Here is a 15,570-nt window from a genome sequence, read left to right on the forward strand (position 1 = left end):
ACCTTGTGATCCGCCTGCCTAAGCCTCCCAAAGTACTGGGATTACAGGGATGAGCCACCATACTCAGCTGCAACTTGACTGTTAAAGGATGACCTGGGTCATTTAATGTATACAATAAAAAGAGTTTCTTTTCTTTTCTTTTCTTTGATGCTATTAAGAAATAATAAAAACAGCACAAAGCATGTTTTATTACGACTAATTTGATATTTTCTTTTATAGGAGTTTATGTCAGAAAGTGAAAATGGGCAGCACAAGCTAAACATGATGCTGTCTAAAGGGGAACTTCTGAGCACCCTGCTGGACAAAGAAAAAGCCAAAGGGATCCAGGCCAAAGTTGCAGCCGCAAAAGAAGATTGGAAAAACTTTCATTCAAGTCTCCACCAAAAAGAATCTGCTCTAGAGGTATAGATAGCCAATCACATGGAAATATTCTGTGTTATTTGTTATTGTTGTTGTTGTTGTTGTTAGTGAAACCACAGTTTCTGTATATCAAAGTCCCTTGTCAATGATTTTGGTCACCCTCTCTGACCATAAGTGGACAACAGACTAACAGTAAGAAACAGCTCCATGCTAGAAGTGTGAGCCTCCCTGAAGAATTAAGTAGCTTTTTGCATGTTAGGGTCTATTATCACCCACTTGCCTTTGCACTCTCCCAGCAGGAACAACCAACTTTACCTTTCAGCAGGACACTTGGTTTTTCACGTGAACTGCCTCAGTTTTGGAAGGTGGTCTAGGAGAATGAACAGGAATATCTATATAAGCCAGGAAATGTTACAGATGAAAGGGCATAACTAATGCAAATACCAGGTAGCAGCTTTTTAGGAGTTAAATATGCAGAAACAATGTTTATATAATTTTATTTCCTCCAGACACAGTAGAAGATGAATCTATTATAACCATAAAATAATTACTGCCACAATGTAATTTTTTTTCTTCTGAGATCATCTATTTTATGTATCAACTCTTCTTTCAGAGGAAAATTTAGAGGCATGGAGGGTATCTTTTCCTTTTAAAATACCTTTTGGCAGAACAGATCCTTCATTTACCTGTGATCATTATTGATGAAGGCTGGAAAATAATGATAGAGAAATAATATACAGTAAGAGAAAATCTGTATTTTCTCAATTCTTTCCTGATCCAAGACCATGATCTCTCTTTAATAATGATGTCTGTTTTTCCACAGCCAGCATTCTCCATTTAACAGAATATAACCATTGTGCCTAGCAATGTTTCCTTAATCCTTCAGGGATCATCAGTGCTATGTGGTCTGAGCTCTGAAGCATCAGCTGTTGAATGTAGCATATTTAACCCTGATTGCAAAGTTACCTAGTTCAAGAGATGCCCAAGAGTAGGTGTAAAGGTCATGAATTGCCTGTTTTCTTAATCTGCTGTTTCTCTCAGAATAGGTATCTATCTATCTGTTTTATTTGATTCTTTTCTTTCCTTTTTCCTTCCCCTCCCCTCCTTTTCTTCCCCTCCCCTCCCTCCCCTCCTTTCCCCCCTCCTCCTCTACCCTTTCATCTCCTTTCTTTTCAGAACCCAAATTCCTGATTATGGTCCCCCATTTGCCCTGTTTAGTGGTGTATTTGTTCATTCTCACGTTGCTATTAGGACATACTCAAGACTAGGTAATTTATGAAGGAGAGAGATTTAATTGACTCATAGTTTTGCAGGGCTGGGGAGGCCTCAGGAAACTTACAATCATGGCAGAAGAGGAAGCAAACATGTCCTTCTTCACATGCTGGCAGGAAGGAGAAGTATGAGCAAAAGTGGGGAAAGCCCATTATAAAATCCTCAGGTCTCGTGAGAACTCACTCACTATCATGAAAACAGCTTCATGGGAGTAACCACCCCATGATTCAATTACCTCCCATTGGGTCCCTCCCAAGATACATGGGGATTATGGGAACTACAATTCAGGATGACATTTGGGTGGGAACACAGCCAAACCATATCAAGTGTCCCCGTGAGACTCCAGTAACAGGAAGATGGAAACACCTTGAATTTATGAATTTAATTATTCAACAAATATTTGTTGAGCATTTTCTATTTGTGAAGGAGTAGTTTAGGTTCTAGGGCTATAGCAAAGAATATAACAGAACTGAGTCCCTGCCTTCATGCAACCTAAATTTTAGTAGAATACTCCAGAAGTTATTTTGGTGTCTTACACTGGTGAGATACTAACTTTCCAAAGGATTCTTAGAGCTAACCCATCTCCCTCAGAGGCGAGTAAGGCAGATGTGATTTTCCCCATGTTGTAGACATCCCAGAACAGATGCAGATGGAACCTTGAGCCATTCTCCTACAGGCTTTGTTAGCTCTTGCCACTTAGATTTTTCAGCTACCCTTTATATACTTCATCTTAGACAAAGCTACCTAAAGTACTGGTTGTTTTTAAAGCCTTTAGTTGGCACACATGGTAACACAAATAACAAATTCACATTCGTGTCCCCTTACCACTTTATAAGTAATAGACAGCAGATGCAGACACCTTTGCTGAAGCTACACAGTACCATATAAAACTTTATCAAACACATTTTACACCTAGAGTACTACATAGTAACTGTGAATATATTTATGACATTCTTATGTGATCAGCACATAACATTATTTGGTATTTCTTATCACTTTATAAATCAGAATAAATTATTTATTAATAAAATAAGCATGTAAACTACATCTGTATGCTCCTTCTTGTATCCTTACTAATGAAAATCAATTAAATGTTGACAAACATTTCTTTACACTTTTGTAAGGGACTATGGTGTGTTTCAGGAAGTATCAGACTCAGGCACTCCCCTCATGGAGCTTCCAGTCTAGCTTTGGAGACAAGGCACACCTACACCAGATGAAAATTCACAATCCAATCTAGTCTATTTTGAAATATATAGATATAATATAGAAAACAAATGCTCTAGAAGTTTAGAAGTGGGTGTGATCTCAAAAGTGGGTTGGAGAGCCGGGGGGAAATTCTATTTTCAAAAGGAGAATCCGACAAATTTCTTAAAGGATGTTCAATAATTATATTGGTGCCAAGGTAAAAGATGGAGTGTTCCAGACCTTGGGGATGGACTTTGTTTTTGTGGAGTTTTTTTTTTTTTTCTAAGACAGAGTCACCTCTGTTGCCCAGGCTGAAGTGCAAGGGCATGATCTCAGCTCACTGCAACCTCCACCCCCCAGGTTCAAGCAATTCTCCTGCTTCAGCGTCCTGAGTAGCTGAGATTACAGGGGCATGCCACAACAGCCAGCTAATTTTTTTGTATTTTAGTAGAGACAGGGTCTCACCATGTTGCCCAGGCTGGTCTTGAACTCCTGAGCTTAAGCTATTTGCTTGCCTCTGCCACCCAAAGTGCTGGGATTATAGATGTGAGCCACTGCGCCTGGCCTGGGTGGACTTTGAATGCCAGGTGAAGGACCTTGGACTTGCTATTAAAATGTTTTCTTGTCCTGGACACGATCTAAAACCTTGCAGAATCTGAAGATCCAAATGAAGGATTTTGAAGTAAGTGCTGAGCCCATCCAGGACTGGCTGAGTAAAACTGAGAAGATGGTCCAAGAAAGCAGCAATCGCCTCTATGATCTGCCGGCAAAGAGGAGGGAGCAGCAGAAGCTCCAGGTGATGAGCCCCCCACCCTGTAACTCCATCTGGCCATGTCTTTGTCCCGTCCTCTGTTGACCTTGCAGATGCATGCTTAGCACCCTTGAGTTAGACTGTGCCGTTGTGAGATGCAGTGTGTGTTTTTTCCCCGTTTCTGGTGAACTTTATGTTTTCTGACTTTCCTTGGAAGTGTGATTTGTTTCCTTCTGTGATTTGTGCTCCACTGGGTATAGATTGGAGATAATAAAGCCTCCAGGGTACACGGATTGCCTGCCAGTGTTGATTTCCATGTTCTCTGGGCCAAAGCTTCATCCGCGATGTGCTTTTCCCCAGCCTCTGAATAGTAACTTGCTTGTGCTTTTCAGTCTGTCCTTGAGGAAATACACTGCTACGAGCCTCAGCTCAACAGGCTGAAAGAGAAAGCTCAGCAGCTGTGGGAAGGACAAGCTGCCAGCAAGAGCTTTAGGCACAGAGTGTCACAGCTATCTTCTCAGTATCTAGCGCTAAGCAATTTAACAAAGGTAACGCCTGGCAAGTGCTGTGTGTGAGTGTGATACTGATGTCGCAAAACTGGAGTTGCAGCAGGGTGTACAGGGTGTGCATTGCATCTTGACCCACCCATGGTGTGGGTCTCCAGGTCAGCAGTAAGAGGTGTGTGTGCTGTTTCCCCAGCCTTGCAATCTGAGTTAATCATTGTTGCATCAGCTTGATGTGGCTCTCTGAAAAGACCAAAGGAGATTTCAAAGACTGGAGAGACTTCCAATCTTTGTTATTGCACAAGAAAGTCCTTCTAATACTGAAATGATATGTTCCCCAGAGCTTTGATTTGGAAGACTCAAATCATAAACATAAGGCAAAGCTCAGAGTTTTTCGTTTAAAGAATCCCAGATTAAATGGCTTTAGAAAAACAAATCTAAACCGTTTCAATTTTATTAGACTAAATATAACAGTATTTTTTTAAAATTATCTGAATCTTTACATTCATATATAGTAGTCAAGGATGTGTTGATTGAGAGTTTCAGTTCAGATTCTAGAGCAGAGCTCAGAATTGGCAATGGTTCAGACAACTGATTAACTTTCTTTTCAGATAGCTTAGAAAAAAATAAATGGAATCCTACTACAACCTCATTTAGAGTACTCAGTCAGTATAACATAGACCCATTTTGAACTGTGTGGTGCAGGCCTATCTTGAGCTGTATGTGGCTTCTAACCTTTTTTCCTATATTTTAAAATTTCAGATGTTAGAGTATAGGGACCCTGTTATAATTTACTCTTTAATTTAGCCCCATCTGTTCTGTAAGTGTGGACTTATAGAAGGTCTGCCAGTTTGGGTCTTCAGTACACATCACTGAGGCAGTCATACTAGCTTAGGTCTTAGAGTAAATAGTCTATGTTTATACCCATGTTTATTCTATGAATGTTACTTTTTGTGTCTTTATAAAATCTGGCACATACCTAAGTTAAGGAATGACATCTTAGAGTGAATGAAGAAAATCTTTCTATTCCTTTTATTTACTTAGATACCAAAAGTAATCAATATTTTGATGTTTTATGAGCTGTAGATTATTCTTGTAAAGACTTCACTGTGTTAGATGTGATCTATAATTAATAAGCAAAACCACATGTATGGCCCCAAGTTTTAAAATTTAGAGATATTACAAAAATCTCAGATTATTATTTTTTAGAACTCTGGCTACAATATAGGTCATGTGAGTTGTGGCATCAGGTGAGCCCCATGTGATACGTGAAACCTAGAAACTACTTTGACCAGTCTCCCAGACAAAGCATCAGGGAGAAATTTTACTGATTTAAAATAAGCACAATAGTCATAAAGAAGTTGAGAAGTGTAAAATTGTAACTTCTTTTTTTTTTTTTTTTTTTTGCTTTTGACCCAGTTACTCTAATACTTTTATAATTTAGAAAGATCTTCGACATATTTTGCAGAATTAGGGAAGACTTGCCTCATGTCTGTGCAGTGTGTGAAGCCGTGACTGATGGCTGTTGTTTCAAACAAACCGTTAGCTTTACAATTTGTCTCTGTGGGATGGACAGCTCGAAAACCATTTCTGTCACTTCCAGGAGAAAGTGTCAAGACTGGATAGAATTGTCGCAGAGCACAATCAGTTCTCTCTCGGGATTAAAGAATTACAAGACTGGATGACGGACGCGATTCACATGCTGGATTCGTACTGCCACCCGACATCTGACAAAAGTGTGCTGGACAGCAGGATGCTCAAGCTTGAGGTGTGCATCTTTAAATAGAAATATCTCCAACCTACAGAATTTGTTCTCAGAATTTCCCATTTCCATCCACCTGGAGTGACAATGTCACATGCTCTTCATGGGAAATATCACATGCTTTGTGAGTGTAATCCCATCTGCCTTGGGTGGACATGCCTGAGCATTCCTGAATCATCTGACCGTAGATGCTTTCCAAAAATACCATAAAATAAAGCCCAAATGTGATTGCTTGTGTGATCACTTGTTAAGAGGCTAGTTTTGAATTGGATCACAGACATATTTAGTATGGGCAAATATTTTAAGGAAACATTTTATAGGGCAAAACATTTTCCATCTTATTCAACTCACTTGTCTTCCTGTATTTAGCCAATTCTCCTCCCATCCCAAGATACGAGTTCAATTTTGCATTTGTGATAAAAATAATGAATCTTCATTAATTTGCACACTGGCTGCTTTCTAGGAGACTGATACTCTGTCTTGATACCAGGGAATCAGAGGTGAATAACATAGTCTTTTTCCTCAAGGATTTTACTGTCTGAGGTTAGAAGTTGATATACAGAAGATAATAACCACAGATACAGATGTGCTTATGGTGTTATAGACACACACAGGAGTAGACCCGTGCAGGAGGGATGGGGTTGAAAGTTGGGACAGGTTTTTTTGGAAGCGTGATAGCTAAACCAAGTTGTGTGGGGCTTAAAAATTTTTTTAATAAAATTAACACAGAGTCTTGCCTTCTTGCCTAGGCTAGTCTGGAACTCCTGAACTCAAGAAATTTCCCTGCCTTGTCCTCCCAAAGTACGATTATATATGTGAGCCACTGTACCCTGCTAAAACCAAGTTTTGTTTTGTTTTGTTTTTTGAGATGGAGTTTCACTCTTGTTGCCCATGTTGGAGTGCAATGGTGCCATCTCAGCTCACCGCAACCTCCATCTCCCAGTTTCAAGTGATTCTTCTGCCTCTGCCTCCTGAGTAGCTAGGATTACAGGCATGCACCACCATACCTGGCTAATTTTGTATTTTAAGTAGAGACAGGGTTTCTCCATGTGGGTCAGGCTGATCTCAAACTCTTGACCTCAGGTGAACCACCCACCTTGGCCTCCCAAAGTACTGGGATAACAATTGTGGGCCACCACACCCGGCCAAAACCAAGTTTTTAAGAACGACAGAGGGAATTATTGTGGCAAAGACAATAGAGTGAAGACTTGGGAATGGTGGCAGAGAGGTGGAAAAGTGTGAGGAAAAGCCAGAGGAAAGAACAGCGTAGTGTGTGAGAAATTGCTAGCAGTTGCTTATTGCTACAGCAGAAACAGGTGGCAATGGATGGCTGAAGCTGATGCTTTGGAAGTTGGCAAGAACCACATTATAAAGAGAGATGAAGCTTTGTCTTTTAAGTGATATGATCAGTTTGTTTATTTTTTATTATTAAATAAGTTCAGAGGTACATGTGCAGAATGTGCAGGTTGGTTATGTAGTTATACATGTGTCATGGTGGTTTGCTGAATCTATCACCCTGTCATCTACAGTAGGCAATTCTCCTGATGCTATAGGCCTCCACCCACTAACAGGCCCCAATATGTGATGTTCCCCTCCCTGTGTCCATGTGTTCTCATTGTTCAACTCCCACTTATGAGTAAGAACATGCAGTGTTTGGTTTTCTGTTCTTGTGTTAGTTTGCTGAGAATAATGGTTTCCAGCTTCATCCATGTCCCTGCCAAGACATGAACCTATCCTTTTTTGTAGCTTCATAGTATTTCATTGTGTATATGTGCCACATTTTCTTTATCCAGTCTATCACTGATGGGCATTTAGATTGGTTCCAAGTCTTTGCTATTATGAACAATACCACAATAAACATACATGTGCATGTGTTTTTATAATAGAATGAGTTATAATCCTTTGGGACTATATCTAGTAATGGGATTACTGGGTCAAATGGTATTTTTAGTTCTAGATCCTTGAGGGATTGCCGTACTGTCTTCCACAATGGTTGAACTAATTTACACTCCCACCAACAGTGTAAAAGCGTTTCTATTTCTCCACATCCTCTCCAGCATCTGTTGTCTCCTAATTTTTTAATGATCATGATTCTAACTGGTGTGAGATGGTATCTCCTTGTGGTTTTGATTTGCTTTTCTCTAATGACCAGTGATGATGAGCTATTTTTCATATGTTTGTGGGCTGCATGACTGTCTCCTTTTGAGAAGTGTCTGTTCATATTTTCCTCCCACTTTTTGATGGGGTTGTTTGTTTTTTTTCTTGTAAATTTAAGTTCTTTGTAGATTCTGGATATTAGCCCTTTGTCAGATGAGTACATTGCAAAAATTCTCTCCCATTCTGTTGGTTTCCAGTCACTCTAATGATAGTTTCTTTTACTGTGCAGAAACTCTTTAGTTTAATTAGATCCCATTTGTCCATTTTGGCTTTCATTTCCATTGCTTTTGGTGTTTTAGTCATGAAGTCCTTGCCCATGCCTATGTCCTAAATGGTATTGCCTATGTTTTCTTCTAGGGTTTTTATGGTGTTAGGTTTTATGTTTAAATCTTTAATCCATCTGGAGTTAATTTTTGTATAAGGTGTAAGGAAGGAATCCAGTTTCAGCTTTCTGCATATGGCTAGCCAGTTTTCCCATTTATTAAATAGGGAATGCTTTCCCCATTGCTTGTTTTAGTCAGGTTTGTCAAAGATCAGATGGTTGTAGATATGTGGCATTACTTCTGAGCCCTCTGTTCTGTTCCATTGGTCTATATCTCTCTTTTGGTACCAGTTCCATGCTGTTTTGATTACTGTAGCCTTGTAGTATAGTTTGAAGTCAGGTAGTGTGATACCTCCAGCTTTTTTTTTTTTTTTAAACCATGAGCATTAAATGTTTTTCCATTTGTTGCATTCATTCTGATTTCCTTGAGCAGTAGTTTATAGTTCTCCTTTAAGAGGTTCTTCACATCCCTTGTTAGTTGTATTCCTAGGTATTTTATTCTCTTTGTAGCAACTGTGAATGGGTGTTCATTCATGATTTGGCTCTCTGTTTGTCTGTTATTGGTGTATAGGAATGATTTTGATTTTTGTACATTGATTTTGTATTTTGAGACTTTGCTGAAGTTGTTTATCAGCTTGAGGAGATTTGGGGCTGAGATGATGGGGTCTTCTAAATACACAATATTGTCATCTGCAAAGAGAGAAAATTTGACTTCCTCTTTTCCTAATTGAATACCCTTTATTTCTTTTTCTTGCCCGATTGTCCTGGCCAGAAGTTCCAATACTATGTTGAATAGGAGTGGTGAGTGAGGGCATCCTTGTCTTGTGCCAGGTTTCAAAGAGAATGCTTCCATTTTTTGCCCATTCAGGGTGATATAGGCTGTGGGTTTGTCATAAATAGCTCTTACTATTTTGAGATACATTCCATCAATACCTATTTTATTGAGAGTTTTTAGCATAAAGGACTGTTGAATTTTGTCAAAGGCCTTCTTGCATGTATTGAAATAATCATGTGGTCTTTGGTTTTGTTGGATTACGTTTATAGATTTGTGTATGTTGAACCAGCTTTGCCTCCCAGAGATAAAGCCAACTTGATCATGATGGATAAGCTTTTTGATGTGCTGGTGGATTCGGTTTGCCAGTATTTTACTGAAGATTTTGGCATCAATGGTCTTCAGGAATATTGGATGAATTTTCCTTTTTAGTTGTGTCTCTGCTAGGTTTTGGTATCAGGATGATGTTGGCCTCATAAAATGAGTTAGGGAGGATTTCATCTGTTTCTGTTGTTAGGAAAATTTTCGGAAGGAATGGTACCAGCTCCTCTTTGTACCTCTGGTAGAATTCGGCTGTGAATCTGTCTGGTCCTGGACTTTTTTTAGTTGGTAAGCTATTAATTGCTGCCTCAATTTCAGATCTTGTAATTGGTCTATTCAGGGATTCAAATTCTTCCTGGTTTAGTCTTGGGAGGGTGTAAGTGTTTAGGAATTTATTCATTTCTTCTAAATTTACTGGTTTATTTGCATAGAGGTGTTTATAGTATACTCTGATGGTAGTTTGCATATCTGTGGGATTGGTGGTGATATCCTCTTCATCATTTTTTATTACATCTATTTTATTCTTCTCTCTTTTCTTCTTTGTTAGTCTGGCTAGTGGTCTATTTTGTTGATCTTTTAAAAAAAACAGCTCCTGGATTCATCTATTTTTTTGAAGGGTTTTTTGTGTCTCTATCTCTTTCAGTTCTGCTCTGATCTTAGTTACTTCTTGTCTTCTGCTACCTTTTGAATTTGTTTCTTCTTGATTCTCTAGTCCTCTCAATTGTGACATTAGGCTGTTGATTTTAGATCTTTCCTCCTTTCTCTTGTGGGCATTTAGTGCTATAAATTTCCCTCTACATGCTGCTTTCAATGTGTCCCAGAGATTCTGATACCTTGTGTCTTCATTCTCATTGGTTTCAAAGAACATCTTTATTTCTGCCTTTATTTTATCGTTTATTCAGTAATCATTCAGAGGCAGGTTGTTCAGTTTCCATGTAGCTGTGCAGTTTTGAGTGCGTTTCTTAATCCTGAGTTCTAATTTGATTGCAATACTGTCTGAGAGACTGTTATGATTTCTATTCTTTTGCATTTGCAGAGGAGTGTTTTACTTCCAATTATGTGGTCAATTTTAGAATAAGTAATGTGCTGAGAAGAATATATATTCTGTTGATTTGGGGTGGAAAGTTCTGTAGATGTCTATTAGATCCACTTGTTCCAGATCTGAGTTCAAGTCCTAGATATCCTTGTTAATTTTCTGTCTCATTGATCTGTCTAATATTGATGGTGGGATATTAAAGTCTCCCATTGTTACTGTGTGGACGTCTAAGTCTCTTTGTAGGTCTCTAAGATCTTGCTTTATGAATCTAGGTGCTCCTGTATTGGGTACATATGTATTTAGGATAGTTAGCTCTTCTTGTTGCATTGAGCTCTTCACCATCAAGTAATGCCTTTCTTTGTCTCTTTTGATATTTGTTGGTTTAAAGTCTGTTTTATTAGAGACTAGGATTGCAACCCCTGCTTTTTTTTTTTCTTTCTATTTGCTTGGTAAATATTCCTCATCCCTTTATTTTGAGCCTATGAGTCTTTGCATGTGAGGTGGGTATCCTGAACACAACACACCGATGGGTCTTGACTCGTTATCCAGTTTGCCAGTTTGTCTTTTAAATGGGACATTTAGCCCATTTACATTTAAGGTGAATATTGTTATGTGAGAATTTGATCCTGCCATTATGATGCTTGCTGGTAATTTTGCCCATTAGTTGATGTAGTTTCTTCATAGCATTGATGATCTTTACAATTTGGTATGCTTTTGCAGTGGCTGGTACTGGTTATTCCTTACCATGTTTAGTGCTTCCTTCTGGAGCTCTTGTAAAGCAGGCCTGGTGGTGACAAAATCTCTCAGCAGTTCTTGTCCATAAAGGATTTTATTTCTCCTTCACTTATACAGCTTGGTTTGGCTGGATACGAAATTCTGGTTTGAAAATTCTTTCCTTTCACAATGTTGAATATTGGCCCCCACTCTCTTCTGGCTTGTAGGGTTTCTGCCAAGAGATCCACTGTGAGTCTGATGGGCTTCCCTTTGTGGGTAACCTAACCTTTCTCTCTGGCTGCCCTTAGCATTTTTTTTTTCATTTCAACCCTGGTGAATCTGATAAATATGTGTCTTGGGATTGCTATTCTCAAGGAGCATCTTTGTGGTATTCTCTGTATTCTTGAATTTGAATGTTGGCCTGTTTTCCTAGGTGGGGGAAGTTCTCTTGGATAATATCCTGAGGAGTGTTTTCCAACTTAGTTTAATTCTTCCCATCACTTTCAGGTACACCAACCAAATACAGATTTGTCTTTACATGTAATCCCATATTTCTTGGAGGCTTTGTTCATTTCTTTTTACTCTTTTTTCTCTAATATTGTCTTCTTGCTTTATTTCATTGAATTGATCTTCTATCTCTGATACTGTTTTCTCTTTGATCATTTCAGCTCTTGAAACTTGTGAATGCTACCAAGTTCTCATGCTGTGTTTTCCAGCCACATCAGGTCATTTATGTTCTCCTCTAAACTGTTTATTCTAGTTAGCATTTCATCTAATCTTTTTTCAAGATTGTTAGCTTCCTTGCATTGGGTTAGAACATGCTCTTTTAGCTCAGAGAAGTTTGTTATTACCCACTTTCTGAAGCGTGCTCCTGTCCATTTGTCAAACTCATTCTCCATTCAGTTTTGTTCCCTTGCTGGCAAGGAATTGTGATCCCTTGGAGAAGAGGTGTTCCAGTTTTTGGAATTTTCAGCCTTTTTGCGCTGGTTTCTTCCCATCTTCGTGGATTTATCTACCTTTGATCTTTGAAGTTGGTGACCTTTGGATGGGGTCTCTGAGTGGACGTCCTTTCTGTTGATGCTGATACTATTCCTTTCTGTTTGTTAGTTTTCCTTCTAATAGTCAGGCCCCTCTGCTGCAGGTCTGTTGGGAGTTTGCTGGAGGTCCACTCCAGACCCTGCTTGCCTGGGAATCACCAGCAGGGCCTGCAGAATATCAATTGCTGCTAGTTTCGTCCCAGAAGGGTATCCACCAGATGCCAGCCAGAGCTCTCCTGTATGCTCCCAGTCAGGATACATGGAGGTCAGGGAGCTACTTGAGAAGGCAGTGTGTCCCTTGTCAGAGCTTGAATGCTGTTCTGGGAGATCCACTGCTCTTCTCAGAGGTGCCAGGCAGGGATGTTTATGTCTGCTGAAGCTGTACCCACAACTGCCCCTTTTCCCAGGTGCTCTGACCCAGGAAGGTGGGGGCTTTATTTATAAGTCCCTGACAGGCTGCTGCCTTTTTTCAGAAATTCCCTGCCCAGCAAGGAGAAAGTCTAGTGACACAGTCCTGGCTGAGCAGCCATGGGCTCCACCCACTTTGAACTTCCCAGCCACTTTTTTCACACTGTGATGTTAAAACCGCCTATTCAAGCCTCGGCAATGGTGGATGCCCTTCCCCCCACCAAGCTCAGACATCCCAGGTTGAGCTCAGACTGCTGTGCTAGCTACGAGAATTTCAAGCCAATGGGTCTTAGTTTTCTGGTCTTTGCAGGGGTGGGTCCCACCGAGACAGATCACTTGCCTCCCTGGCTTCAGCCCATTTTCCAGGGAAGTAAACAGTTCTATTTCACTGACCCAGGTGCCAGTGGGGTGTGGAAAAATAGAAAAAACAACAACAACAACAACAAAAAAAAAAACCATTGCAGCTAGCTCAGTGTTTTCCCAAATGGCTGCCCAATTTTGTGCTGGGAACCCAGTGCCCTGGTGTTGTAGGTTCTGGAGGGAATCTCCTGATCTGTGGGTTGTGAAGACCATGGGAAAAGCCCAGTATCTGGGCCAGAGTGCAAGGGATAGTCTCTAATGGCTTCCCTTGACTAGGAGAGGGAGCTCCCCAGTCCCTTGCACTTCCCGAGCGAGGCAACGCCCCACCCTACTTTGGCTCACCCTCCTTGGCCTGCACTCACTGTCCAACAAGTCCCAATGAAATGAACCAGGTACCTCAGTTGGAATTGCAGAGATTACCCACCTTCTGCATCAATCTCACTGGGAGCAGTGTACTGGAGCTGTTCTTATTCAGCCAGCTTTCTAGCAATATAAGTTGGAATTATAACTTCCTTCTGGCTGGGCACAGTGGCTCACACTTATAATCCCAGCACTTTGGTAGGCTGAGGTAGAAGGATTCCTTGAGCCCAGGAGTTCAACACCAGGCTGGGCAACATACTAAGACCCCATCTTTAAAAAAAAAAAAAATTAATTAACTGGGCATGATGGCATGTGCCTGTAGTCCCACCTACCAGGAAGACTGAGCTGGAAGGATCTCTTGATCCCAGGGGTTCAAAGCTGCAGTGAGTTATGATTACACCGCTGCACTGAAGCCTGGGAGACAGAGATAGACTCTGTTTCAGAAAAAGAAAGGAGAAACTTCCTTCTCACATAGAAAAAGAATAGTGCTTATGAAGAACTTGAAATATATAATCTATTTCTATAGGTTTTGTTGTTGTACAGGCCGTAACATTTATAAGCTCTTCATCCTTTGAGAAATCATGAATCTTACTGTAGTATAATTTTCCTTGTTAAAAACAGTAAAGTAAAACTTCATTGGAAGTCAGGGATTATTCAGAGAAGACCGGAGATTTTCAACACCAAGTCCACTTAGTAAAGACCAGTGGGTAACTAGTGACTGGTACTCACCAGCAAGCCACTTCCTCACCTCCATTTCAGCCAACTGGGAGCTTCAGGACTGGACACAATTGAATATTATTCTGCAGTGTTTAAGAGCTCTGCAATACTTTAAAAAGCCAGAAATGTTAAACATACAAATGACAAAGGACTTGTGTATTTGTTTTCATAGGCTCTCTTATCAGTCAAACAGGAAAAAGAGATTCAGATGAAAATGATCGTGACCAGGGGAGAATCTGTCCTTCAGAATACCTCTCCAGAAGGCATTCCCACTATTCAGCAACAACTGCAGAGTGTGAAGGATATGTGGGCATCCCTTTTGTCTGCAGCAATTCGTTGTAAAAGGTGAGGAAAACTACAGCCAAGCACCAGGAAGCTATTACTAAAAGATCAGTATAATACTACTAAACAGACTATTCCTGTTGCCTCCTTTCCCTTCCCTTTCTTTTCCTTCTTTTTCCCTTCCATTCCCTTCCCTTGCTTTCTTTTCTTTTCTTTCTTCATTCCTTCTTTCCTTCTTCCTCCCTCCCTTTTCTGTCCTGTCTGCTTTATTTTTCTTTCTTTTTTCTTATTAGAACAAAAGAAACTGGCAGATGTAGTCTCATATTTAGATTGACCTGAGTGCTGTACTTACTTGTTAATACAAGTAAAAATGCATGTTTCTTTTTGTTGTTGTTACTAACATAAAAATACAAAAAAAAAAAAAAAGATTCATAATGTAAAAATATAGGGATTAAAACCAAGTAGTGGACTTCAGAGGTAAACCCAGGAAATACAATTAGAAGAGTGGAAAAGAAATGGCAGGCAGGGAGGGCAGTAAGTAAAGGGTGTTGTATTTGCCCGTTCTCACGCTGCTATGAACACATTCCTGAGACTGGATCGTTTATAAAGGAAAGAGGTTTAATTGACTCACAGTTCTGCATGGCTGGAGGGGCCTCAGGAAATTTACAATCATGGAGGAAGGGGAAGCAAACACATCCTTCTTCACATGGCAGCAAGACGGAGAAGTGCTGAGCAAAGAGGGAAAAGCCCCTTATAAAACCATCAGATCTCGTGAGAACTCACTCACTGTCACGAGACCAGCATGGGGATAACCACCCCCATGATTCAATTACCTCCTGTTGGGATCCTCCCGCTACACGTGGGGATTATGGGAACTACAATTCAAGATGACTTTTGGGTGGGGACACAAAGCCTAACCATATCAGGTATGTTATCAAGCAATTTGCCCACCATTGTGAGCAACTGCAGGCAATGCTGGAAGCCTGTATATAGTGTGAGCCTCGGTTATCCCATCCAGGGGCAGGGGAGCTGGGGTATTTGGAAACAAACTCCTATGAGTTAGGAGAGCAGTTGAGAGCTGCCCTCAGGGTGAGGCTCTCCTGGCACTTCTGGCCTACATTGCCCTTAAACTAAGTATATCAGAGACTGAGAACATCTTCAAGCTAAGAGATCTAAGAGCGATTAGAAGTCCAGTTGGCCCCATGCAGTGGTGTGATCTGGGGATGTGGCTGGATGGAACATTTATAG

General features: G+C 40.3%; 1 protein-coding gene across 23 annotated transcripts in view; it reads left to right on the forward strand.

The window, feature by feature from the left end:
• SYNE1 (spectrin repeat containing nuclear envelope protein 1) overlaps positions 1-15,570 on the forward strand; it is a 518,258-nt gene that overhangs the window by 252,112 nt on the left and 250,576 nt on the right. For 22 of the 23 annotated variants that reach the window (XM_074397242.1, XM_074397246.1, XM_074397241.1 and 19 more), the window contains 5 exons: positions 220-402; positions 3,473-3,616; positions 3,964-4,119; positions 5,678-5,842; positions 14,213-14,385. In XM_074397242.1, the coding sequence (XP_074253343.1) occupies positions 220-402; positions 3,473-3,616; positions 3,964-4,119; positions 5,678-5,842; positions 14,213-14,385 (821 nt within the window). The remainder of the gene's footprint in view (positions 1-219; positions 403-3,472; positions 3,617-3,963; positions 4,120-5,677; positions 5,843-14,212; positions 14,386-15,570) is intronic. The other variant, XM_074397258.1, reaches the window with a different exon arrangement.

Source organism: Saimiri boliviensis, chromosome 4 (genome assembly GCF_048565385.1).
Source record: "Saimiri boliviensis isolate mSaiBol1 chromosome 4, mSaiBol1.pri, whole genome shotgun sequence".
NCBI classification, from domain to species: Eukaryota; Metazoa; Chordata; class Mammalia; order Primates; family Cebidae; genus Saimiri; species Saimiri boliviensis.